General features: G+C 34.3%; 1 protein-coding gene across 1 annotated transcript in view; it reads right to left on the bottom strand.

Moving 5' to 3' along the window:
* Positions 1-27,150, bottom strand: part of LOC118282333 (cardioacceleratory peptide receptor-like) — a 58,105-nt gene that overhangs the window by 4,680 nt on the left and 26,275 nt on the right. The window contains exons 2-9 of the mRNA XM_050701365.1: positions 17,644-17,797; positions 15,666-15,801; positions 14,924-15,027; positions 14,331-14,424; positions 12,292-12,387; positions 10,936-11,118; positions 8,257-8,352; positions 3,116-3,296 (exon numbers count right to left, since the gene is read on the bottom strand). Of these exons, the coding sequence (XP_050557322.1) occupies positions 3,116-3,296; positions 8,257-8,352; positions 10,936-11,118; positions 12,292-12,387; positions 14,331-14,424; positions 14,924-15,027; positions 15,666-15,801; positions 17,644-17,754 (1,001 nt within the window). The 5' untranslated portion in view covers positions 17,755-17,797. The remainder of the gene's footprint in view (positions 1-3,115; positions 3,297-8,256; positions 8,353-10,935; positions 11,119-12,291; positions 12,388-14,330; positions 14,425-14,923; positions 15,028-15,665; positions 15,802-17,643; positions 17,798-27,150) is intronic.

Here is a 27,150-nt window from a genome sequence, read left to right as displayed (position 1 = left end):
TCTATACTTCAGTAGTGGCCTGCTACGACCTATTGATGTATTATATATAATATATAAGTTGTATTACATGGTAAGTACATTCGTACTCGACAAATTCTGTCACGAGTGTATAAATAATTAACAATTTTCAATCAACCGTCTTAATTAATTTCGTTAAGAAAGTTGTGGAGCACATACCAATTATCGCGAGTTAATTACATTTGATGTGTAGGTACGTAAAGCCAGAAATGTTTCTCAAATGTTTAATTAGTACATCAGCTCAATTTTAGTTGGGACTTTGAATTAATTTACTTAATGTAATAAAGTTTCCATTTAATATTACATTATTATAATATATTTTCTTTGTGTAATATAATAATGATTTTACCTATTTGTAGAGTGTGAGCGTAGGTAGTGGGAGGTTTGTGTACGTCAAGTACCTAATCAAGTTTTATTTGCTTAAATAATTACGTTATAATATTTGAATGATTACGCTAATATTAAAATTCGGATTTTATATTGTATTTAATACTGTGATTTTATAATGTTTAAAATAAAGTAAACTACTTTACTTCAAATTGAAAATCACAGACATTTTTAATTTGTTCCTAAAAAACCTTCCACGCAAAAGAGGTTAGAAGAGATTTTATGAGTTGCATGATACTTCATGTATACGCGTCTGATAGTAAGCAATCGCCGTCGCCCATGGCCACACGAAACACCAGAGGTTTTACAAATGCGTTGCCGGCCGTTTGGGGATTAGGAATTTAAGGGTTGTTGAGGAATCGGGGTTCGAGGAGATTGGGGTGGAAAGTAATTGGGCCTCCGGTAACCTCTTTCACACACCGAAACAAAACGCAAGCGTTGTTCTACGTCGGTTTTCTGTGAGGCCGTGCTATCACTCCGATCGAGCCGACCTATTCGTGCCGAAACACAGCTCTCCCACACTTATATGTATGCAATAAAGAAGAATCATACAACACACTACACATAATGAAACAACACTTCTCTACCGAGAACTCATTACACACGACCGTATTTAACAGAAGACATTAAAGAAGCAACAGATAGTCACTCAAACCGCAATATACAAGACAAGTTTATGACCTCAAAAGCATAAACCGTTTAGTAGTTAAGTGCATTTTGGCGTCACAAACTCGATTTGAGTACCGTTAGAGGCTAGATGGTGTCGTTACAAGATATTTAAGACCTATTCTTGTTTTAAAAGGCTATTTCTAAAGTAAAAGCTTGTTTTGTTCATGTTTATGAAATAGCCAAACTATGGAGCTGTTTTTTGCGGTGGAGAGATGGGTAAAGAAAAATGGTAAGTGTATTTTTGTAACAGTACTTTTTTGTTTCGGCTAAGTCTATATTAATTTATTCATTCATCCATATTAATTTTGACATATTATGTAAATTACATGAAATGATTAATTATTGTGTTATCGGCTTATTCACGTAAGTGTTTGACGAGGAACTCGATAACATAATAATTATATTAGTATGTCTCACGAAAGTTATATCCAAAATTACATGAAATAATGTTAAAGTTTTCTAAATGGAGTTAGGTATTCCATTAAGAAATTATAAAATCACAGTATTATTACGTCGTGAAAAATTAATACTGCAATAGTAAAAAACAACGTCTTTAATATTATCACGACTATAAGTACATACAATAGCATCATTTCAAAGATAAGTAAACTTAAATAATCTAAATATAAAATAATTTCAAAACATCAAAATTAACGATTTAACGATCCATTTATTCAACGTAAACGATAAATTAAGTCTAATTACTATTTATAAATACCGTTTTACTTACTACTCACAAAGTTACAGTTTTCATTACAGACGATTAAATAAGGTCGGCTCTAAGGTACCTACTGAAAATTCTCTCTTCAGTATTAAAAGTTTTTACTTAAGGATCTTAAGGACTCGGGTCATTTACAAAAAATAAATAGCATAATTTATTCTGAAATTTTACTTTACTTTATTCAAGTGTAGGGTCCCAAAGAAATGAGTTTATCTTACGAAATAAGTAATGAAATTACTGCTATTTTAAGGACACTTAAAATAGAGGTAGATTAGATTAAACGGTAATTTTGTGTCATATAATAGGTTATATTATAATATGATGTAGTAAACTCATACTATATGATGGTTATTATAATTAAAAACCAAAAAAGTAACATTATTATAAATTAATTTGCAAATATGGAAAACATAGTTTAAATTCAAGTGTGAGCAACAAAAAAGCCCGCAGAATAAGAATCATACCTCTATCAGATTTTATAATACTTATTTTAATCGTTAAATAAAGGCTGGTTCTGATCATCTTTTACATTAAAGTAGCATTTAATACAAAATACCAACGGAATATTCCAGAAAAAATACGAGTACGTAACTTCTCAGTACATTCTCTTTAAACATTTTTACGCAAGAAAATCCAAATTGCCCAGATTAGTTTAATAAAACCTCATTTTATAAAGCACTGTATTTTTATACCGGGCTCGTATTTTAAAAGGTCTTTGCTTAAGATGATGCTATAAGGTGTTATAACTTCGCAAATTGGGGCTTTTTGTCACCTAGATCAATTTCGGAAGGATTAGTGTTTGAGGTCAATGGAAACCTTTTACTATTTTGTTATCCTAAAACCTAATGATTTTCAGAACCCGGATTTATGTGAGTTATAAGTGAAAGAGCCATGGTTCGCACGAATAGGCCGGCTCAATCGGAGTAATACCACGGCCTCATAGAAAACCGACGTGAAACAACGTTTGCGGATAACACATATTCCAATCTTCCAAATCCCCGATTCCTCAACAACCTTCAAATTCCCAACCCCCAAAAGACCGGAATGGGATTTAATACCTCTGGTGTTTCGGATGTCCATGAGCGGTGACCATTGCTTATTATTGCCATTAGATGATTCATCTGTTTTTTTCAACAATTTTCTTTTACTTTTTTATTATTCTTCTCTATTTATTTATTTTTCTCTTATTGCTTCCAGGACATGTTCACCCAACTGATTTTCCTTTGATTTTATTACAACCCACACATTAAATCAAATTAAACCAACGCCAGTGTTTCTAGATACCTGTATCTAGAAATAAAAATCTAACTATAAACTCACCTTAGGCTAACAAATATTCTGTTAGAGAATATGAAGTATATGACAGGGTTGGCTGCAGAGTTGAGCGGTGCCAGGCTCTGAATGAGCGAGGCGATGGCTATGTTCCCTTGCGTGTCTGGAACGTAGCCGTAGACTTGCAGCAGGTCGAAGATCATGTATGGAGACCAGCATAGCACGAAGACTGCAAAAAAGGTCAAACGTTAGTTAGGCTGTTGATGTGTTGATGATTTTGAGGGAGGATTTGGAGCTTCGGTTTTTGCTAAATAAAAAATTGCGTAGAGAACGTATGTAAAGCTGCAAGTTATTTAAATTCACATAATATGTACCTACATTTATGCTAAGGGTTTTAACACGTAAGATAGTGTTAAGGTATTTAAGATAAAGTTTGTAGAAGTGTGTATAGTAAAAGTTTTTTTTTGAGCTGATTTTTTATTTCACTTATATAGTTTTTAGTTTATTTCTCTCTGTAAAACGTTAAAAAAAAACTAAATAAACTTAAAAATGTTTTAGCTTATGTTGTGGTTATTATTACTATTAGGACTATGCTTTTAGACTGTAATCCATATCTAGACCTAGCAACAATCTAAATTATTTCAAGGCCAATCTCAATCAAGCCAATCTCAGTTGGAAACAATGGAAATGTCTTGTTAGAACTTCGTACAATATGTATCTGCTTCATTGGCTGACCACGTCAAACCGAGCGAAGAGAACTAATGATTAGGCTAGCCACTGTGACCATCGGATCGGTTAATTGTATAGCTCTCAATAGATTTGGGTTAGGATTCTGTTCTATTGTTCCATATTATCATTATTTATCGAAAACTGTAGTGAAGTCGAAGCCAGGCTTCAATTATGATTAATTTATCAGAAGTGTTTAATGGAGGAGGAAATAGCGTCATCTCTATTATAGTCAGATAAAATGTGTCTACATTTTTTCACCTCATCTTTCACCATAATTTTGGTGCATTCGCAGTAGGTGATGAACGCTACAGTCATCACACGAATACGCCCGTTTTGGAGATTGACCCAGTAATACTTTCAGACAGGATGGCAATATTAATACTCAGAAAAACACTAAAAAATTCTACTTCAATATAAGGTGACTTAATCTGGTTAAAAATTGGCTCTGTTACAGTTAGATTTGAGTAATTCATGATATATTACATTGGGTAGAAATGTGGGCAGAAATTATGTGACAATTTTAATATTATTATTAATGGGCATTACCGAGACTTTCACCGTATAAAACGAGTGTTCCCAAATGTGAAGTGTTAACGACATTTAAACGTTTTGTTTATTTAAATGGCAGATTATTCCAAAGCCCCTTTTTGCACCTCGTTGGCTATTAGATTAAAAGATGAATCATGTGTTTAACGAGGGACGTAAAGTGACGGGGCAAATACAGGCTTTGGAAGGCAAACACCCCATGAAAAGAACCACGGGTTGGGGTTATTTCGGGCAAATATTACGGTTGTATGCAAGAAATAAATATAAACAAGGGAAATGGGATTAAATACAATGGAGCATAGGTAATTGGGATAGATTATTGTATTGTGGCATATTTTTGTTTGGATATATGTATGCAACCTAAACGATTTATTTATATGGTCATATTTGTGTTTGTCTTGCCAAAATTATGGTTTGAAACATTGGGCTGTTGATTTATTCTATAATTAGGTGGATAAAGAATAGGAGAGTGAATGAGTTAATGACTGCACGGTTGGCGCGTTGGCTGGGCAACAGGCAGCCGTATAACGAAAAGCGGGTTCGCACACCGAGCAACTCTTTGTGTGATCCACAACTTGTTGTTTCGGGTGTGAGTGTCATGCGTATGTGAATTTGTATGTGTGTAAACGCACCCACGATACAGGAGAAAATCTAAGTGTGGGCCAAAATAAAAAATTAAAATTGTGTATACGATACATTTACTACGTAACGTTCAACAAAAGCCAATGTAATTAGGTATACCTATTTGCTATTTTTCTGAGACCTAACTGTACCTATAAAGTAAATCTTAAGAACTCTTCAGTACCTAGGTAAACGTTTCATAAAGCTACCCAAGAAAAGGAACTTCACATCAAACGAAGGAAATATTACAAAATTGGTAAATGATCGTCTACAGTGACTACTAACGATATTCTTTTGAGATTAACCCATAAAGCCGTCCGTTTTTTACAACACAAGTTTTTAAAGTCGCCACGCTCGGGAGTGATTATCGTCCCGGGCGGAATGTAATCTTCGAAGTTCTGGAACTTTCCATGTCGATACTGGATGAAAATTGACTGGGAAACGCTTCTTGTAGAGGAACCTGTTTGATTACTTGATTAAATGCGAGTAAAAGCTTGTAGGTTTGTGAGAAAAATATGTTTTGGATTTATTTATTTCATGTCTGTAATTTTTATTACTTCTGCAGTTTTCCACTTAAATGTCCAGTTAAATAGTTTCTAAGTATTTTTGAAATGTTAATTCATTTCTGAATGTATACGATTACACATGTATACGATTTAAATCCTAAATGACTAAAAGTTCCGTGGTAGTAAAAAACTGAAGCTTGACTTTGAATACTAACCGTCCGTATTTAGAGTCATTTAAGGGTTACTTACCCCAGGTTTTAGCAAATGTTACGATACGAAATCGTTACTACGGAATAGTTTAAGTTAACATAAAATGTCTCCGAGTTCAGCTGTAAGTAACTAAGCACTTTAAGATAATAAAAAACTTTATACATCAAAATTCTATGCAAACCACAACATTTTTCCGACAGTTAAATTCCCAAGCCCGTGAATCATATTGAAACTAAACAGATATTGTACTTGCAGTTATTACTTTTTTACGCCTAAAGGTCAAATCTCTTAGAAAGCAATAAGAAATGTAACTGCCATCGCGATATGACAAGAGACCACAAAACTGGTGACAATAAAACCGTTTTACGATGTCCTCCATCATGTATAAATGTTGAAACTGTTGTCTCGGAGCTTACAAATACTTGACATTAAATTGTGCTAAATTATGTATTAACACTTTGATAGTTATTACTTCTTAGTACTGTTTGAGACGCTGAAGTGGATGTAATGTGGCGTCTCTTTAATGAAGAATTGACTGGTTGGCGCGGTGGCTGGGTAACCGGCTGTGCACGGGTAGCGGGTTCGATTCCCGCATGGAGCAACTCTTTGTGTGATCCACAAATTGTTGTTTCGGTTCTGGGTGTCATGTGTATGTGAACTTGTATGTTTGTAAACGCACCCACGACACAGGAGAAAACACTAGTGTGGGGCAACGTTAAAAAAAATGTCATGTTTGTAAACGCGACGCACGACACAGGGAAACATCCTAATGTGAGGGCATCGATATGAAAAATAGGGCACTACACATAATGTACAACACTAAAGTTTTCAGTTATGTCATTAAGTAGTCGCAAGTGTGACTGTTGAAAAATAGGGCAATTTCCCTATAGGTTGATTAAACAGGCCAGTTTTTTAAATTTTTGACACCAGTAACAGCACGCAATTTAGATTAGAATGACCTTTACTCGCATTTCGTTTTAAAAAAGTCCCGTTATTCTAACTGTTCTCTTAAATTGTAGACCTTTCATAGTCGGTTGTGCTAATTTATTATATTGATTTCTATTATACCCTAAATCTTGTAAATGCCAGCAAATCTTACTACTTTACTGCTCACAAAGTTGCTTGTGAGATTTTATAGATGCTATGAAAGGGTTTATAAGCAAAATAAAATCGCAGTAAATTAATTTTGTTTACTTTCCTGAATTTAGGACTTGAACTAGAAATACTGATACGAAATAGAATTATTTATTCTGAATGATAGATTAAAGTATTGATATTATATTGTATGAAATAGATTATTTTTTATTCTAAATGATTGGTTAAAATCTTAAATTCTATCACGTTCAATATTATACTTAGTTCGGGCTTCTAAATAATGTCAGGACAGCATAACATCTTGTCCAAAATTACTTTTAACACACACACACACACACACAAAGTCACGCCTTTTATCCCCGAAGGGGTAGGCAGAGGTCATTCGCAGCTACGGACTACCTAACGGGTTTACCGGGGCTCTGGTTCGTAAAGCAAGAGTAGGAACGCGGTGGTTTTTAGTCAGTAAGAGCCTGACACTCCCTCTCGGCTCGCCCAAGGCGAGAGAAGTCATTTGATGATTTTCCCCCTAAATAGGCAGAGGTGCACATTACGGCACGTAATACCGCTATACAATGTACACCCACTTTTCACCATTAATGTTATAAGTCCCATGTAATAGGGGGTGAGTCTATTGCCATATACTGGACATTATTTTTAAATCCTTTTTAAATCACCCTCCCATTATTTTGTATTTTCAACCAAATCCAAAATGTCACGTTAATAATATCACTTTGTTGTTTTGTTCGCGTGTCTGTCCGTCAGCGGGCGACGTGTTTGTGTAAGGGGAACACGGAATAGTCATTTCACTAATAACAGAGTAACATACTGAGGTAACATGATTATGTTGTGCGACAATTATTTTCGGTTACGTGGACTTTTTGCTTGTAAATAGGTTGAAAAGATTTGGTATGTTATCGTTCGTGTTCATATGTTAATAGGCAACAGTCCCCCACTTCACATCAGTATGTAAGTAGGTAACAAAAGGGTTGTTCCTTCAACGACAAAGTAATTATTTCATCTAGGTAGTAAATCTATTAGAAAAGCTAAAAGTCACGACACACTCGTTAACAGATTTAATATTAAGTTTAGTGCAAATGCTTTTTGGTTTATCTAAAAAATAAAGTAGAAAAATAATTAATTATTATGTTATCGACTTAATCACCTCACTGTTTACTTTCCTCGTCAAAATAGCCATGTAAGTAAACAGATAATATAATAATTAATTTAGTATGTCTCACGAAAGTAAAAATAATGATATTTGACTCAAAAACAATTTAAGATTCTCCAGTTACTCTATTAAAAGACAATTATTCTTGAATAAAAGCGGTGGTTTTAAGCGGTTAAAAAAGACTTTAGAAGATATTTTTATAAAACTTCTAAAGCAAAAAGTGAAACATAAATTATATTATTCTTAGTTTTTGTCGAAAACAGTTGACGCTGATTTAATTAGAAATTGAGAAAGGACAATAATTAATCACTTACCGAAAACAATAACGAATGTCATTTTGACAGTTTTGATCTTCGCCTTTGGTATGATGCCGCGGCTGCTTGCCCGTCGGCTGTCCAAGTCGTCACTGTCTGTAATAAAAGTATCCCATTAATATATTTTAGCCATTGAAGACTTAAATCAACCAAATAGGTCCAGTCGATCTTGAGTTTTACCGAGACTAAAGAACAGCAATTGGTTTTTATATAGAGATTTCTATCACTTTAATACCTTTTATATATAAGAATCAAAACGGTTTACTTTTTATGGTTTTAAATCGTAGTCGTGATCATTTAAATTAACATTCTACTGGCGATACCCTTGTTTAAATAATTATTGCCTACGAGGATCAATTAAGCACAGCTTGTATATTGAAATGATGAATAAGTTTTAGCTTTATTATATGCTATGTATGTATAGATATTGTCAATTTTTAAAACATACATAGTACACACTATACCATTAAAAAACTAAACTTGAGCATACCAATCCCCTTAACAAACACTAGACCAACAACAGCTTACTAGAATTTTATATTCAAAGCTGATATTGTTCTCATTTCAAGATAATCCTTCGCAGCAAAGTTTATCGTTCGCTCCTAACCTTCGTTTACTATTCAATAAGAAACGGATAACTTTTTATTTGTCGACATAAATCCGGGAGTGGTTTGCAGTCTATACTTTATAGGCCTCAAACATCACCAGTTTGGGCACGTTTGTTGTCTGACCTTGATTTAAGACGGTATATTGTTATTCTGTATCGATTTTTGTTTATTTATTTCAAGAAATTTATTTCTTATAAGAACTTACAGTCCGTTTACAATGAGATACAAAGTTATACAGTTAATTCAGTACAATACAAATTCCTCCAGAGTATTAGCAGTTATAATATGTACATAAATGTTTGTTAAGCTTAAAATTATAAAGAAATAATTAAGATTAAATAAGTTTAACTTATCGTCAGGCAATTTTTCATTTCAATTATTTATTTGTTAACAGTTGAGTGTTTGAGTTTTTTGGATCGAATAAGATTGGTTCTTCATTTCTAGATTACAATTAATGAAAAGACAGTGAATTTAGACTGCCACGTTAGTCGAGTGGTTGCTCGAAAATGCGACTGCCGGACATGGGTTTCGGGTTCGATTGCTGAGCATTTTTCGGTTTTTCGAAAGTTTCTCCGTAGTAGCACAGAGTCCGGAATTGTGTCCGGTATATGGCAATAGGCTCACATGGGACTTATAACACAAATTGTGAAAAATGGGTGTACTTTGTACAGTGGCATTACGTGCCGTAATTTGCACCTCTGCCTACCTCTTCGGGGATTAAAGGCGTGACGATAAAACAACAGTGAGTCTTTTTGGGGTCGCGATTTCCCATTACCTTCTGTTGTATGGGATCAGTCGCAACAGGCGTAAAGTTGCCATGGCATATCCTCCCTAGTCTATTTAGTTTGCCAAAAACTAGAACGATAATAGCGTAGGTAGTGTGGATTTGTCAGCTTTATGAGTGAGAGCCAGAAGTACTGGAGTAAAAGGTAGGATTATCAAGACATATGGCCAGTCGAGTGAGAGCTTAAGTTTGGGAAAGATAAAAATAGAAAAGTAACTTGTGGACACATGAAAGTAAAAGAAATGGCTCTTTTGATTAGGTGAGCCTAGCTTAGATATCTCCGGAGCTGCGGACTACCTAGCGGGTTTACTGGGGCTCCGGCTCGAAAAGCAGGAGAAGGAACGGGGTGGTTTTTAGTCAGTAAGAGTCTAACACTCCCTCTCGCTTCGCCCAAGGCGGGAGAAGTCATTGGATGATTTTCCCCCTCAAAAAAAAAGCTTAGGTATCTATAAACTCTAGTCTAAGTCAGCTTAGTACCACGTAAAACCTATAAATAGGTTCCTAAACACAGATTTACTTTACAACAATAGTAGAACACTACATCAAAACACCATTACCAGTAGAATTTATCACCGTACTAAACCTCTAATACATTTATACACCATTAATAGGCCTAATCTAATTCAGACTACGTTCAGGCTAAATAAACAACTATTTACGAGTACATAAGGTACATAATTGTTAATCAAATGCGACTAGTTTTCCCAAACTACGAATTAGGGATGGCCAAAAAGTCTAATTACTTATTAATAGGATTAGTTAGGTGTGATTAGATTGGAACATGCCGTCCCGGTCTAGTTGTTAACAGGTGTGACTTGTATTGAAAAAGTGCTAACCTTGAATTTTATTTCAAAGTTAGTTTGGTAACTAGACTTTCTTAGTTGACGAGTTTCTTTGGTCTAATTAATGCCACCTTCATGTTTTCGTTAAGTTAATAAGTACAAAAATAAAGATGTTTCCATTGATTTCTATTAATGTTACATGCCATAGTAAAATGCGAAGTACCCAAAAGAAACCGAACTACGTCTAAAATCTGATTAATGATTTTCACAATACAAAAAATTATATTATTTATGATGATAGAAAAACCAGAATGATTTTTAATGCTTTACCGACCACTCTATATAAGTATAACCGCCGTAGTCAGAGTCTTAAATTATTACTTAACCCAGTCCTTAGCAATTATTTTTCGGAACAAAATCTTTACTAATGAATACTTTAATTACGGTACCTAATCATTAAATATCTCTGAGTACGGCAGTTAGACACAAATAGCTAAAAACTCACATTGTCTAGTCGCCGTAGCTCTCCTACCTAGTACTCGATTACTCTTCTGCCGTATCGTGACCACGATCACTCCGTAGCAGGCAGATATCGTCAGAGCTGGTGCCACGAACAAGGACACAAATACACTGGTCATCCATATCCTCCACTGCAGTTTGCTGATGCCTGACCAGCATTGGTAGATCCCTGGAACATATTTGGATATTAGTAATCATATTTTGCATTTTTAGGTTATCGTCTGGCCACTATTTTGCCTGGCGTGAACTACCCTGATTTAAAACTGACAAAGATTGCTCCATATACATAGATTGGTTTAGATATTGTATTTGAATGCTCTTTCATTTATTCATAATTTATAACAACAATATAGACTCACACCAAATCGTCTACACGTTTATTGTAAACATAAGTTAAATCTAAAATCACTAACATTACTAGTAATATCGAATAAAACCAAATCACCTCTTTAACTACAAACACTTGTTTGTCTAAAAATCTTCTTTCAGCAATATTATAAGAACAGCACTCTCCAACTAAAAACTTGCACGCTTTCGTAAATATACTCATACGAGATCTCCATCTTTACTTCAACACTTTTGCTTAAACCTTCATAAAATAGAACCGATTAAGTTCTAAGAGCTAACAGCATTATTAAAAGCCAGACAAGAGTATTGTCTGCACATAGCGTGTGGGTGTTCCCAATATCTTCAAATTTTAAAGAGTCTGGTCTGGTGTATGCAGACGAATTTGTCCCTAAATAGCTTTAGATATCAGTCAATTTGGTTTGACGCTATCAGTAATCATATTTTTTCAGAGGACGCTTGAGGGATGGAATTACCAAAATTGTCTGATCGTCTATCCTTATAGTAGAGAAATGTGGTATTTTAGATTACACAGAGTAGCAAATTCTGTTACTTTACTAAGTTCTACCACTTGTGTTGCGCGTTGCAATGTTTCTGCATTGTGTTTTCATAACAATTATTGATTGGAAAAAAATATCGGAGAAATTGTAAACATAAATGATTTTTTAAAAGAGTAACGAATTGAGTTTCTTGGTCGTTCTTCTCCATTCGAAGCTACACTTTGGAACGAGCATCTAGCTTCACTGAAGAACAGATTGACAACATAATATTATTTGATTTATTTCTTTGTTGACATTTACAAAACCTATTTATGTTTTAATTGGAACAAATGATTTTACTTTGACTCAGTTACGAAACTATGATGAGTTACTCTTTGTAACTGAGTGTAGCTCAATCTTGATCAACCTAGTGTTATTTAAGTCCTTCTTTTGATTTTTGTTTTTTTATTTTTTTTTCTTCTCTTATAAGAAATAGTATTAATCTTCTTGTATCTTACCTTCTACATTTGCTTCATCAAACAGAAACAGCATCGGGACACAGAACAGAAAGCTGACGAACCATGCTCCAAGAATTAATGCACGCGCTCGACGCCCTGTGTAAGAAAATTAAAATTAAGAGCCTATTTCCTGAAAGGAAATCTAGTGGTTTGTCTATCTTTCGCCGCGTAAAGTATTACATTGGTGCCGTATGTTACTGAATTCGATAGTAGATTGTAATTTAATTGTTGAGAAGAATATCGAATCGTAACGTTATGAATTTTATCCCCGGGCGGGAGGCAGAGGTGCACATTACGTCATGTAATCCCATTGTACTATGTACATTCTACACCCACTTTTCACCATTTGTATTATAAGTCCTATGTAATAGGGAGTGAGCCTATTGCCATATACTGAGCACAATTCCAAAATCCCTGTTTCTACTGAGAAATTTTCGAAAAACAGAAAAAAAGCTCTTTAATACTTTGTCCGACCTAGGAATCGAACCCGTGACCCCTTGCTCGGCAGTCGCTCTTGCTACTACTCGACTAACGACCAAAGACCCTTTTGGACTTAAAGATCTTTAAATCAACGTGGTAGACCTAAGCATAAATTGTCAAACAAACTTAGCAAACAATAAGACAAAACCACATAAAAAAACTAAGCAAGTCTGAACAAAGTCTAGAATTATCCTCAATGGTGTTCATAAAAATAATTTAGTGCTAGAAACATAATTATCTGGGGCGAAGACAAACAGTGATAACAGGAATGTTCAAAGCGGAACAAATTCTTTGTTAGTGGGAAACTTCGTGAAATATACAACGGGACTTGTCTGGACTTTGTCACAATTGTACCTTAAGTTACGCTTAGTATAACTTATGATGCGCTACGATGAACTCGGGACAATTTTTTTAGGATTATTTTAAAAGAATCTTAGTGAAATTTTTTTTTAAACTTTGGTCCACACTTGTGTTTTTTCCTGTGCCATGAGTGCTTTTACAAACATACAAGTTCTCATACATATGACACTCTGTTCCGAAACAACAATTTGAGGATCACACAAAGTGTTGCTTCGAGTGGGAATCGAACCCTCTAGACGCTGCCCAGCAGCCCAGCCACCGCACAAACAGTACAGCTAATAATTATTACGAAACATTTCTTCTTTAAGTCTGATCGCCTAGTACCCGTCTACCTAATTTTGATTCGCGCGGCGGCAGCGCGTGCGTATGGTTTGGAAAAAATCATAACTTGGTACCATGATAACATGAGTTTAAAAACCCTTCCCGTATCGTTTGTTATGTTATCTCGAAACCGTGCAATTGATATGTCTACCTATCAATTTTGTTACAGGGTGTAAAATAGAAAAGGAAGCATAAACTAGTTATTCACCAGATCACATAATACCTCTTGCGATATCCGTTGTAAGATAATTAAAGTTTACATTTCTTGTTATTACTCAAAGGCAAAGGGATAATACAATACATGAGCTTTTCAACTACCTATCATGTTAAACTTGATCTATTATAATAACAAGCAGGTGTATTGTCAGAAACTGGCATTATTCTAAACTCTAGTAGGTACTTTTAATGAGAATTTCCAAGAAAGGCGTAACGATCCCCTTATCCCCTATTTATAAGTAAAACCATTATGTTTGGATCTGTTTAATGGCATAAATCTGTTTTTATATATTGAACCTTTATAAGAATGACATAAGGACGTTTCTTATTAAGGATTTTAGATGAGATTATTGAGAAATACTTATCAATAATCAATAATTATTTATTATTTGTTTAATGTAGGTGATAACAATGACTTCATCTTGGTAGTAGGTTTACGTAGGTCGCTATGTTATGCCAGTAGGCGTACAAATATTGGTTGCAGCTTGAAAGCATGCGAAAAGTTGAAAACAGTATTTAGTCACAATTATGGACCCTGTCGGGCACAGCAAATTATACAATTTGTAAGAGAGAGGAAGTTATTTAATACATAATAATGTCACAAGTATTAAAGTAGAATAACAATATGAAAATTTGAGATATGAGAGAAAAATAAAACTTACAGCTTCCAGTGAAGTTCATAGGATGGGTGATGGCATCACATCGGTCCACACTCAGTGCCACTAATACGTATGTAGAAGAATATGTAACGACACCCTAAAAATAACATCACAATTAAAAAAAAACAATTTTCAATGAAACTTACAATAAGATATAAACTTATTTTTAAGCCAATATTTTGTTCTTTAAAAATCTTGCCCCTCACTAGGATTTTCTCCTGTATCGTGGGTGCATTTATAAACATACAAGTGCATGCACATGACACCTAGACCCGAAACAACAATTTGTGGACCACACAAAGAGTTACTCTGTGCGGGAATTGAACCCGCAACACGTTGCACGGCAGCCAGTTTCCCAGCCACTACGCCAACCGTGCAGTCAGTCAGTCAAATTGTAGTTTCGTAAGGAAATGTGTTATTTTATGTTTCTTATAGCTTGGTGTGCAGTATTAATCAAGACACAGAATAATTTAAGTCTTTGACTGCCAATAGAAAACTGTTGAAGGCAAATCCTCCGCTAACGTCGGTCACCGGTGACCACCACGACGAACAATGTGTTAAATGAAACATTTATATTTAAAAAAGAAATTGCTTACTTGTAAATACTTCATCATTTTACATGTGATGGATCCAGCAAGCCACGTGATTGTGATCCGTTGTATTAAATCCGGCAGCACGCTTATCAAACCCACTAATAAATCTGAAAAATGATACTCTATTATTAAGATACCTTCAAAGGCAATATTGGTAACGGTAAGCCAATAATTGGAATCTTGTTTTGGTAACAAAAACCTCTTTGTTGAAGTTAAGATACTTATTGTGAAACAGTAAATAAGTAACTGATTATTTTGAAGAAAATTGGATAACGATTTGTGAGATAAACTTGGATTGCTTTTTTTAAACGTTGATCCACACTAAAATTTTCTCCTGTAACGTGGTGTGTTTACAAACATACAAGTTCACAAACACATGATACCCAAGCCCGAAACAACAATTTGGAGATCACACAAATAGTTGCTCCGTGCGGAAATCGAACCCGCTACATGTTGCGAGGCAGTTGGTTGCCCAGCCACCTCATCAACCGTGTATTTAAGTGACAACAGAGTAAAGTGGACTTTTTTAATACTTGTGGTAGTTTAGTGTTTTCTGTGGTATATATCGCCTGTGCGATAGCCAAACTAGAAATTTTAGATCACAAATAATGCGATTGCTACTGTTGTATCGCTAATCTTTAATATATCCAAAACAAAAATGCATAGTTTTTAACGCAACAGCTACCGTAAAATATAATAATTAAGATGCAAAATGCTTTGTATTCAAAATACATTGGTTACTAACCTGCTATTGCCAATTGCATGATGAAGAAGTTCATCCGACTCTTCCTAGTTTTGGTGAGCAGCAACGCGAGGACTACGGTCGCGTTGCCAGCCACGATGGTCACGAGCAGCACCCATAGGATCGCCAGTTGTGCCGACTGTATACAAATAAATAATATTAACTCTCAAAAAATATCATATCATACCCTGTTTATGTCTGATCCGGAGCTGTGGACTACCTAGCGGGTTAGCGGGGCTCCGGCTTGAAAAGCAGGAGTAAGATCCGAAAAGTCATTGAATAATTTTCCCCCTTAGATCCTGCTTATGTAATACTATGTTAACAAACTAATCACCCTTCTGGAATAGTTGAGTAGATAAATTGGCCATTTGTTAATGAACAAAATATTTCCTAAAAATCATTGGAATGCTGATGATGCTTTGAGATAAATTACGAATTTGTAGATAATCGAGTTGAAAACCAGTATTAACATTAACAGTTAATTTTGGTTCCAAAATCATTTCTATAAGAAATCTTATAGATAGAAATATAGAAGAAATATAATATATATCATAGAAGGTCATAAAATGAGAAAAAACGCTGACAAAAAGCAATGTGTAAAAACATTATAAAAAATATCTTCTCTTTAATTATTAATTATAAAATCCTCTCCACAAAACGAGTGATATCTTAGCTTTTAAATTAAGTCGGTTCTTAAACAAATTAGAAAACAACGAGAGAGTCTAGACCCATATTTAAGTTGCAAGATCCCTTCGTAGGTACAATTAATTCTGCACTCGACTTTAATGAAATGAACTGATTAGTTTCTTAGTGTTAGGTACTTGGAATTGAGACTATAATCTAGCCCTGTTCCAAATTTCATCCCGATCTCTTCAACCGTTTTGATGTGATTCAGTAACAAATATACACACAAACTCATTGAAAAATTTGTCATGATATTACACTCCTATGATGCTATTCGTATAGCGAGAATGAAATTAAATTTTTGCTCTCGATCATTTCAACCACAAAATCTTCAACTTGGCTGATTTCGGTATTTCAATAATAGTTAAATAACAATAACAACAAAAGTAATTGTAAATTAAATAAACAAGATCAAATATTAAGGATAATAAACTATACACTTTATGTGCTTTCTCCCCACCGCTGCAACAAATCACGAACATTACTATTATTTTATTGCACTAACACTTTGACAGACCATTAAGTTTAATGACACGAAAGTTTAATGAGAAAATTCATTAAGAAAACGTATTGAAGTGACAGTAGTAATAAAATAATGAGATTTCATGCTCTTTCATAAGAAAAAGAAATATCGACAATATCGACATGTTCAAGAAAAAAATTAAGTCCAGTTCATTGTGCACACAAAAATAAGTACCTAAATGATACTTGCTACAATTATCGCTAAGATAATTATGTGGTGACTATGCTTTAAATAAATTTCTGCTTTTTCAGTGGGTGTCAAGAACTGACTTAGGGACTTCACTTCACATTTGGCAGAGACCGTTCAGCAGCGTTCTTTGATAAAACTAGAACTTTTAAACTGCGATTTCCAACCCATCTGCTAATTATGGAGTATATAAGAAACCCACTTCTGTAAAGAAGGTTTATAATGTGGCAGTAGACCCCCACGGGCAGTTGATAGAAGAGATATTTTACAATGTAGAAAAGAGTCAGACAAAATCTATGCTACAGTAACAACTGAACGAATTAATTCACGCTGCAAGAGCCGCGACTAAACAATTCTTGAGGCTGCTCCATGGAGGAGCGAAACATAATTATGTCGAATGTGGTTCGAGTGGTTTGATGCGTGTCTGGTGTGTGTTGTGTTGCATCAATGCTGAATGAGAATTTATTTGAGGGCGAGCGGATGCTGCACACTGCGTACTACAAATACATTCCTATAGCAGAATAAAAAACTTAATATTTATTTACCCAGTTGTTAGTGTATATATTTTAAAGTATATTAGTTCCTTACCTGATAGAAATAGAACTTATTGATAGTGGTCTCATTCTTGGTGATGTTCTTATATAAGGTGTCATTGAACTCTGCATAGAGCGTGCAGTTCAGACATTGTTCCTCCTCCATTTCTCCTTCGTCTTTGAATTACATCTTGGTATTAATGCAGTACCTGGGGATAAGGAAAATACATTTGAGTTCATGGAATTAATTATTTATGATTGCGTGATGTGACATTCTTCGTTTGGGAATCATATATTTTGGAACAAAACTTGATTGTTCCCATAACTTTTTTTATGATTTTTCGAAATTTCGTTTCTTCAATACAAAGTTGTGCAGAAGTCAATTATTATAATAAAGTAATTGGCCCATAAACTTTGTACCGCCTTTAACATTTTTTCTCACCTGTTAAACCTCTCCTGGACTTCTACATACAAAAATTTAAGGTCAAAATTTGCCAAATTAGTCCAGCTGTGCTCAAGACTAACGAACAGCAATTGATTGAAGCATAACAACATTATTATCAACCGTTCTTCACAAAACCTCTCACTTAATCTATTCCACAGAAATTAATTAACACAACTAACATAATACATGTAAAATTAATCCTAGACCTGACTGAAGCACTCACGTACTATTAGAGCAATATTTATTCGAGATCTTCACAGTTTAATCTTTACTTTATCCCGAAAATTAATCTTGTATCACTAATGAAATCTTTGATACAATGTAATGGAGAGAATTAAGTCCCAAAGCGCTCTCTAGCCGTTACGATAAGTGTTCAATTTGAGCTCAGTTAGAAACAGTTTAAGGTATTTAGGATTTTGTATGTAAATTTTTGCTGGTATGATGAATTTTGATGTAGGTTATGGGAAATTATTATATAAGTTAGTCTAAAGGTGAAAATATCGTGAGGATACCTGGATTTATAATTCAACTTTTTAAGTTTGAGACTGTCAATTTTTGTTCTAAACTGTAGAACAAAAATGGCCATTTTTGTTCGTTCCTTATACGTGTGACGAAAGCAAAAGGGCTTTTGATGATGAGGTCGATTATGATGATGAGTTACTAATTAATAAATTGCGATGGTTTTAGTATTTTGAATGATGAATTGATTAATATTCCACTTTATAACGTTATTTTGGAGGAGTCCTAATCTGAATCTACCATTGAAAAGGTTAGGTACCTACCTATTCTTGGAAAATTGGTGTCTAATAGTAGATATAACAATAGTGATTCAGTTAATAGCAGGGTCTCTTCATCGCTGACAATTTAACACGTGTAAGTCGACGATTATGTGGAAGAAATTTTATGTAATGCATGTTTTATTAAGACAATACTTCATGTGAATTTGTTTTTAGTTAAGGACTTTGTTTGTAGAGTAAGTTAAGTTTATACTATGGCACGATAGAAGATTCATGCTTTTCTGTAATTACTGTGACTAATATAAATGTAATGAAATTATAAGGATTAAAACTACGTTTCAAACCGACTTCCATAAACTAAAAACTAAAAAATAGCTGTTCATCATTCTAAATAGCAAAAGGATATTTCATTGACTTGTCAACTGTATGAAGTGTCTGTTTAAGCAGACTACTAATATTACCCTAAGTCAACAATAACTCCAAAATCTCAGAGTCCCAAAATTGTGTTTCGTTTTAAATAGATATTAATTTTAAATGAAAATCCCTTGAGATATATTTCTGTCTACACCTTTGAAATCCTCCATTTATATGTAAAATGTTACTTTGAAATATTTTATCAATAGACCAGGTGTGACCCTCAAAAGGTCACACCTGGGACACCTTAATAGTCCCTGTTGTAAAAAGGTCTCATTTAAATTTTATTAATTTCAAAATTATAATTTAGTAGACGACATTGTTACAATGTTAATCCTAAATAAATGAAGAAAGTTTTCAACCATGAAAATGACAAGATAATGAAGTTGTTTGTAATAAGTAATACCACATACTTTAATATTTTGTTACATTCTGATTATTGAAAACAGTTGAGGCGTGCGTACGGTGCGTCGCATTCCGTTCGTGCCTCAAATAAACCATCAGACCACCACAGAAGGGACCGAATAGAGCTGATGCCTGATCTAGAGCTGTGGACTACCTAGTGGACACAAGGGCTCCAACTTGAAAAGCTGGAGTAGGAACGGGGTTTTTTAGCCAGTAAGAGTCTAATACTCCCTCTCACCTCGCCCAAGGTGAGAGAAGTCATTGAATGATTTTCCCCCTCAAAAAATAAATAAATAAATAACAAGCCAAACTTCCTACTAATACCAAACCTAAAAACTTAACTCAGTAACAACAGTTGCACGACTAAATCAAAAAAGTTACCACGCGACCCTACACACAATACATCAAAAAATTCCATCTTTCGCCAACGAATAAACAAAATATCTTCGCAATATTTCCTCCGAGTTGACGAAGGAATCAAGGGCGAGGAATCACTGGGAATCGTTCACACATAACGGCCATTCGTCACTGACTCCAGAAAAGAATACTAATGGCGCCGCAAAATAAAGACAACAAGACGAACACATAAATTTGTACTCGGATGATTTTATTTCAGTCCTACATTCCGTAATTTGTTTGGGAGACGCTAGGGAATTCGTCGAGCGTACTAAACCCATGGTAATGAACGCTTGAGTTTCTTAAAGGAAAATTTAATATGATATTGAGAAAAAGATTTATTAAATGAGAATATTTTTTGATGGAAACGTTTCTATCTTCGCTTAAATTATAATCTTATTTACGAGTACTTACATTTAAAGTCAATGATACTTAGAAGTCCGTAAGTTACTCTCTTTGAACAAGTCGTAGTGTTCGAAACTACCATTATTACCTTCAACAATTTCCAACTCTCTCACCGGACCTAAATAAACTTCATCGTCCTCTTACTTAATATGTCCTCGTAAAGCTCAAAGCAGTTCTCCTACACCAACAAAGATAAACTACTCAACTTTCCCCGACACTATGACTCCAGGATAACCTATAAAATGGCCCTTTAATCAAAACACAGGTGTTTTCACCTACCCTCTTCAGGATCTTAACAAGAAATTGTGACCCTATTCTCAAAGGTTAAGGTATATTTTTGTATGCGGTAAAAAATAAGTGTAATGCAATCAATCAATTGGACAGCGATTCAATTGGTATTTGAGAAAGTGATCTAATTTATCAAAATTTATCCGTGAGGCTTTAAATTAATGCGCTTGGTAGCTACCCAGGTGTGGTTTAGTACGGTGATGTATTACAGCCACGATATCGGTTGCAGATTACCGATTTGCAAATTACACTTCAATTGTTTCAACAAGTTTGCTTTCCAACTTTCTACTTAGGAAGGTTTAGTTGAACTTGCGTAATTGGATCAAGTTTTGTTTGATTTGTACTTTTTATTTACACCATTTAAGTCACATCAACTGCCTATTAGTGGTCATTGCTGACCAATGCCTCTTCTCACATGGAGAAGGTTTGAGCATTAATCACCACGCTTGCTCAATGCGGGTTGGTGATTTCAAAATTATAATTAGAAATTATTTTGGTAGGATTTTACTTCTAAGTTAGCTTGACTTTTAAGTCCATTTGTAGAATTTATAATGATTTTGGAATAAAATTTAGTTTTAATTATTAACTTCACATGCATGCAACTCAAGAAGTTCATATTAGTTCTCATTGAATTCGAAGTAACAGTAAACTACCAAAGACTTTTATATCCCTAATGCCCCGAAACTACGTCACCTGCTTAAATAAACAGAAGAGTAAAACAAATGTTGGTGTTTGGTAAAAGGAAAAAGTCCCATAGTTAGTTGGGGCCCAGTAGAGAACCTTGGGGGACCCCTTAAATCCTAGTAATTTCCTCTTAATTTCCTCCGTGTGTTTCTTTGTAAGGATAGCGTAAATAATGATGAAGATAAACTCAATTTATTAAGTAATTCAAGAAGTTGTCGGATTAAATATTTGAAAGCATTGTTCTGCTAATGAAATAATGTTGCATTGTTTTGGTAAATAATGAAGAGTTGTGTTTGTATTATTTTAACTTGAAACATTGAATAATTAGAGCGTCTCGTTCCTGGCAAGAAACTGTTATCTGTTTAGTGGTGGAAAACCCGAGGCACCAATAATATAAGTAATCCAAGTTTTTAATACTGTAAAAAATTCACGACAATATTTTTTATTCAAAAGGTGCTCCCACACAGCAGTTATATAACGTTAGAGACTGATTTAACATTTGTGTTTAAACAAATTATAACAGTAATTGTAGAGTATGTTACACGCTATTGCAAATGTTATATTGTTACACATTGTTGTATAACGTTATATAACTGCTGTGTGGGAGCACACAGTATTTAGTATCTATAATTTATGTCATCATCACACCTACTCAATACCTCCACCGATATGATAAAGTTATGTACCTATATGACCTATTTTGGAGTTCCAAATATAAACCTGATTACCCTTCTACCCACTATCGGCACAAACTCAGTACTCCCTACAACTGAATGAGGTACAACATCGACTAAAACTTTTCCCTCTGGGAGTGTCGTGGTTTAAGAACATGCGTGCTTCCTAAACTTGGTAGGATTTGCACCAGTTACTGGGATAACTTATGTAATTTATATGTTTGCTGGCATATTCTATTACTTGGCATAGCTAAGGAAACTACACGAAATATTGTATGTGATAAAAGGTATGGATCCGGTGATATGTTGCTTTCCTGTATAAAACTAGAAACGTTAGTGTGTTGCTGAAAATTGTGAAAATTATTAGGTCTTTACTTTTCATGACTATATTAAGAGTTGCAATAAAAGTTTTCACCAGGCAATTAGATTCAAGATTTTTATTTTTATTACATAATATCATTACTGGTTTGTAACAGAGTAGCATCTTAAAGTACATAGATAATATAGTAGTAAATAAAAATTGGTGTGTTTAAAAATAGAAACATCCTTAACAATCTTGATGAAACAAATCAGAAAAATAAATAACTGTCTTTTTTTACTCTTCTTACTCCACGACAAATACACTTATGTAAGTAAAAACTGAAGGAAGTATTCTCTAGAAAAACACACGCCATTCAAGAAGCAGTCGGTCGGAAGAGAGATTACTTACTATGCGAGCGAGCTACACTATGACGTCACAAACTTCATACTCACTAACTTCAATTTCAAAACTTACTTTCCGCTCTAGAAACTTCGAGGAATTATTAGATAGATAATGCTTTGGCAAGCATTGAGTGATTGCTGACACGTCTTCGTGTTGTTATAGATCAAAAATTTTACTTGTCAAAGTAAATGTTTGGATTAGGTATATGAAATTATGAAATGAAACCAATTAAGATAAGGGTACCGTTCGAATTATTTTAAAAGACTACATAAATACAGAGTTCATAATTGTCAATGAGTTTACCCACTATAATATTACAAAGTAATTTATGACATATACAGTAAAAGTGAAAGAAAGAATATACTCTCACATAAATCATGGGACCAAAGTATAGTACCTACTATAATACTAGCATGATTACATGGTGTCCCAAAGTCTGTGCAAAAATTGGCACCATTTCAGCATATACGAAAGTATAATAGATGTTACATGGTAAATATGAATAGTTATTCACATACAGACACGATCCTTAAACAATCTTTGAGAGTCATCAATCGACACTTAGATACACAACCGTCGAACAATCTAGAACATAACTAACAACTAATAGATCAGTAATTGACAGACAGACAGACACACAGTACATTTACAAAGACCTAGCTAAATGGATACTATTGTTTTGCAATCCGAACAGCGTTGTCAGTTCACACGTCCATTTCAAATTGGTTTGGCATAGATATCAATTTGCGGAGCGCTAGAGCGCATACTGGTTTGAAAAAAAAAAATAGGGAAATTGGTTTTCGATAGGTCACGCTGTGGGCGGAATCTTTTTGGACGCAGCGTTTTTTTGGAAGGGTCATGCATACGACACGTGTGTGTTTGTTTGTATTGGTATGCTGTATTTTAAAAGCAAGTGAGGAAATGCTAGTAAGGAAGTATTTCTACATTTTAATAAAGAGACAAGATATCATTACAATAGTTTAATCTTTAGGTTATACATCGACCGTTTAGGTTATAAAAATGGCCGCACAATTTGCAAACGTCCTATTAATGAAGTAACAAATATTAAATAGATTAAATTTAACTAAAAATAAGGTGCAGGCATGCAGGGCATAATCTACCTAAATATCAGTTGTTAACACGTTAACCGCTACACTTAACAGGGGGTTTGCCTTCAACAAATCAACAGTTTTGTTTCGGTAGTTAATGCTTTAAAGAACAGATATAAATCAATAGTACCTTTTATACCTTTCATGTTTCGCATCAAGTACCTAAAAGACAAACTGAAATCACAAAATAAATACAAAACAGTATTACGTCAGATTATTATCTCCATTACCAAGAAACTAAAACAAAATCTTATCTAAAAACAAAACAACATCTGCCATAATAATTGTGGAGCTGTACTAACAAGCTTTGTAGAACAAAAATAACGCGACTAATTTGTAAGAGGCTTTCGTGTGATTTGCGACTGAACTTTCCAAATATATTTCGTTGCAAGTTGCCATAATTGGACCGTAATATATTTGTCTTTGACAGGATTATGTTTCTGTTATGAATATTTTATTTTTATTTTATTAGCTATTTTTGGTTCTTTGTTTGCGTGACGTCGTTTATGTTTATTTATTGAGATTTGATCGAGATTATTGGGAGCTTATTTTGGTAATTTGGCTCTATGTTTCTATCATTATATTTTGTTAATAACTGTCTGAGAAATATTTTCTTCTTATTGAGGCATTGGGCATAAAATACAGAAAACTTACCATCTACTCCATATGTTTATACATGCCTTCCATCGCACTAATAAATTATACATTAGAGATATGCTATACTACGTTGTTGTGGATGTGTGTGGTTTGGCTTCCACCAATCATATTCTTTGGTATACTAGCTTAGCACTGGTGGAAACGGCGTCAACTAAACTATGTTTTTTTATACGGAGAGATGCTCTGGATGTATGCTATGGACGACTTCCCTACTATTGATACAACGCATACTCGAGCTGCGCATCCTCCTCGCACAGCTACATAGCACATCTCTTGTGGAAAAGCATACTTAGAGAGAACCAGATCTCGTGTAATCTTAAAATGCATTGTGACAAGCTTTGAGAGACGGACAGCAGGATTCTCTAAAGTCTAGGAACAACCGTCTCCCAAACTTGGAGATTGAAGATTAGGGGAGACTTTTGATCTGCAGTGGACAACTACAACAACTAAGGAATAATACTCATGAAATAAATAGAAAAATATACAAAGCATAATGTGTGACGTAAAGGTGTAGCGAGTTCGATTCCCACATGGAACAAGTCTTTGTGTGATCTACAAATTGTTATTTCGGGTCTGGATGCCATATGTATGTGAACTTAGTATGTTTGCACTCACGACACAGGAGAAAAACCTAGTATGGGGCAACGTTTTAAAGAAGTTTAAAATAAATTCTTAGCATTTTTTTTTATCTAATCTTAATAAATCCTTTGTATAACGATAATGGTCAGATAAAACGCCCAACTACCAACTTATTCCCTCAGGACAGATGGAAGGGAATAAATCCAGACAGAATATTACCCTGTCTAGGGTGCTGACTCAACTGATAGATGACAGTCTTCAAAGCCATCAGATAAGCAAAATGTGATTTAAATTGCTCCTAGATTATTTTCTGAATTGTTAAGCTTCTGACTTCTTACCTGATAGAATCTTTAGGTCTATCTAGATTTTGAATTAGACTTGAATTTAGTTTTTAGTCTGGTCTAGATTGTAATCAGTTTCTTAATGGATTTCGATTTGCTAATGGTTATTTAAGTAAAGTATAATAAATTAGTCTATTTATTGCATAGATGTATTTTTTATCTCGATTTTGTACGATTTTACAAATTACTATTTGGTAATTAATGAATGCACGATTGGTGCGGTGGTTGAGCAATCAGCTGCCATGCTATGTGTAGCGGGTTCGATTTCCGCAAAGAGCAATTCTTTATAAAGCTAGCTACCAACGGGTCGAAATTGCAAAATTAATTAAAATGAAACATCCAATTAAATATAGGAAAGTATTTAACAAAAGTATTTTCAAAATGAAAAGGTAAAGTCTTTTAAACAATGTTCATTATAACAACTTGACACATCGAGTTATACACAACCAGTTTATCATGGTCTCGTTTTGTATGATCTTTCTACACATTCAACGGTCAATTTATATTGGTTTTGTGTAGTTTAATATGTAGCCCTGTAAATATCTTGTACTACACTGATCTTTGAGACTGTCTCTCGCCTTTGTGTTGTAAGTTCTACTTTGAGACAAATTTTCATTTAAACTTAGTACATACATAAAGGACTTTTAGTTTAAAATGTGTTAATTACGTCACATGTTACTTGTATGCTTACAACTAGACCCAATTGTGATAGTTAGTGGTTTCACTTTGGTTGAAGAAGTACAGTTGTTATATAAAACTTTGCTCTATTGCGGTAATTTTTATTGTTTTCTTTTAAAGCATGAGCAGACGGATCACTTGATGGCAAGTAATCGCCGCCGCATTTCCATGCGCGGCTGGTGTTTCGTGTCTAGTGTTTCAGGTATCCACCACAAGTGCGTTGCTGGCCTTTTGTGTTTAGGAATTTAAGGGTTGTTGCGGGGTCATTGGTCCGCCAGTAATCACAATCACACAATGGTAACACTCCGGTCGAACAGGCTCATTTGAGCCGAAACACAAGTTACACTTAATACTTAAGAAATAGTTAATTTTAGCTGTATTTTGATTCTGATCTTCTAAAATACCTTGCCATTTTTAGTAAATTCTATTTACAAAACATCCTACAGTTTGAAATACCACGACCTTTTCATGCTCGACAAATGAAGCGAACAAATTAATCAGAACATATTCTTGTCCCCAAGATAATCTCAGAGCGAAGGACCAAGAGAATGTGGGCTCAAAGCAAGGTCATCTTATCAGAATATTTTGTTCCACAAACTGCGCTCTATCACCAATACTATCGCGTATTTTTCTTCCACAAGCATTGTCTTTATTCATCGCACTTCCCCGGGATTTCTTGTAACAAATTCAATTTGTGTAAGCTTCTTTACCGAGGGATTTTCAACCTTATTGCCGGACATTTGCTTAATTAAGATACACGTTACTTTTCTACCATTGGGACTAGTTAAAGTGTGATACAATAAAGCGGTTATTTGCGTGTGTTTAAATAAATATAGCTTGTGGTTGTTCTTTTGTTTTGTTGTGTACAATTATCTGAGTGCGAGTTTGTTTTAGGTTAACGTGGTTGACACGTTTATGACGTTTGGCGATTTGATTGGCTTCTTTAAGTTTACTAACCAATCAGAGGGCTAAATGCGGTAATATTTCTCACGTTGACGTATAAATAAACTCTCACTAGGCATTCTAGAATGCTGTCGAAAGTTTCAT

Source organism: Spodoptera frugiperda, chromosome 20 (assembly GCF_023101765.2).
Source record: "Spodoptera frugiperda isolate SF20-4 chromosome 20, AGI-APGP_CSIRO_Sfru_2.0, whole genome shotgun sequence".
NCBI classification, from domain to species: Eukaryota; Metazoa; Arthropoda; class Insecta; order Lepidoptera; family Noctuidae; genus Spodoptera; species Spodoptera frugiperda.
This window is presented reverse-complemented; position numbering and strand designations above follow the sequence as displayed.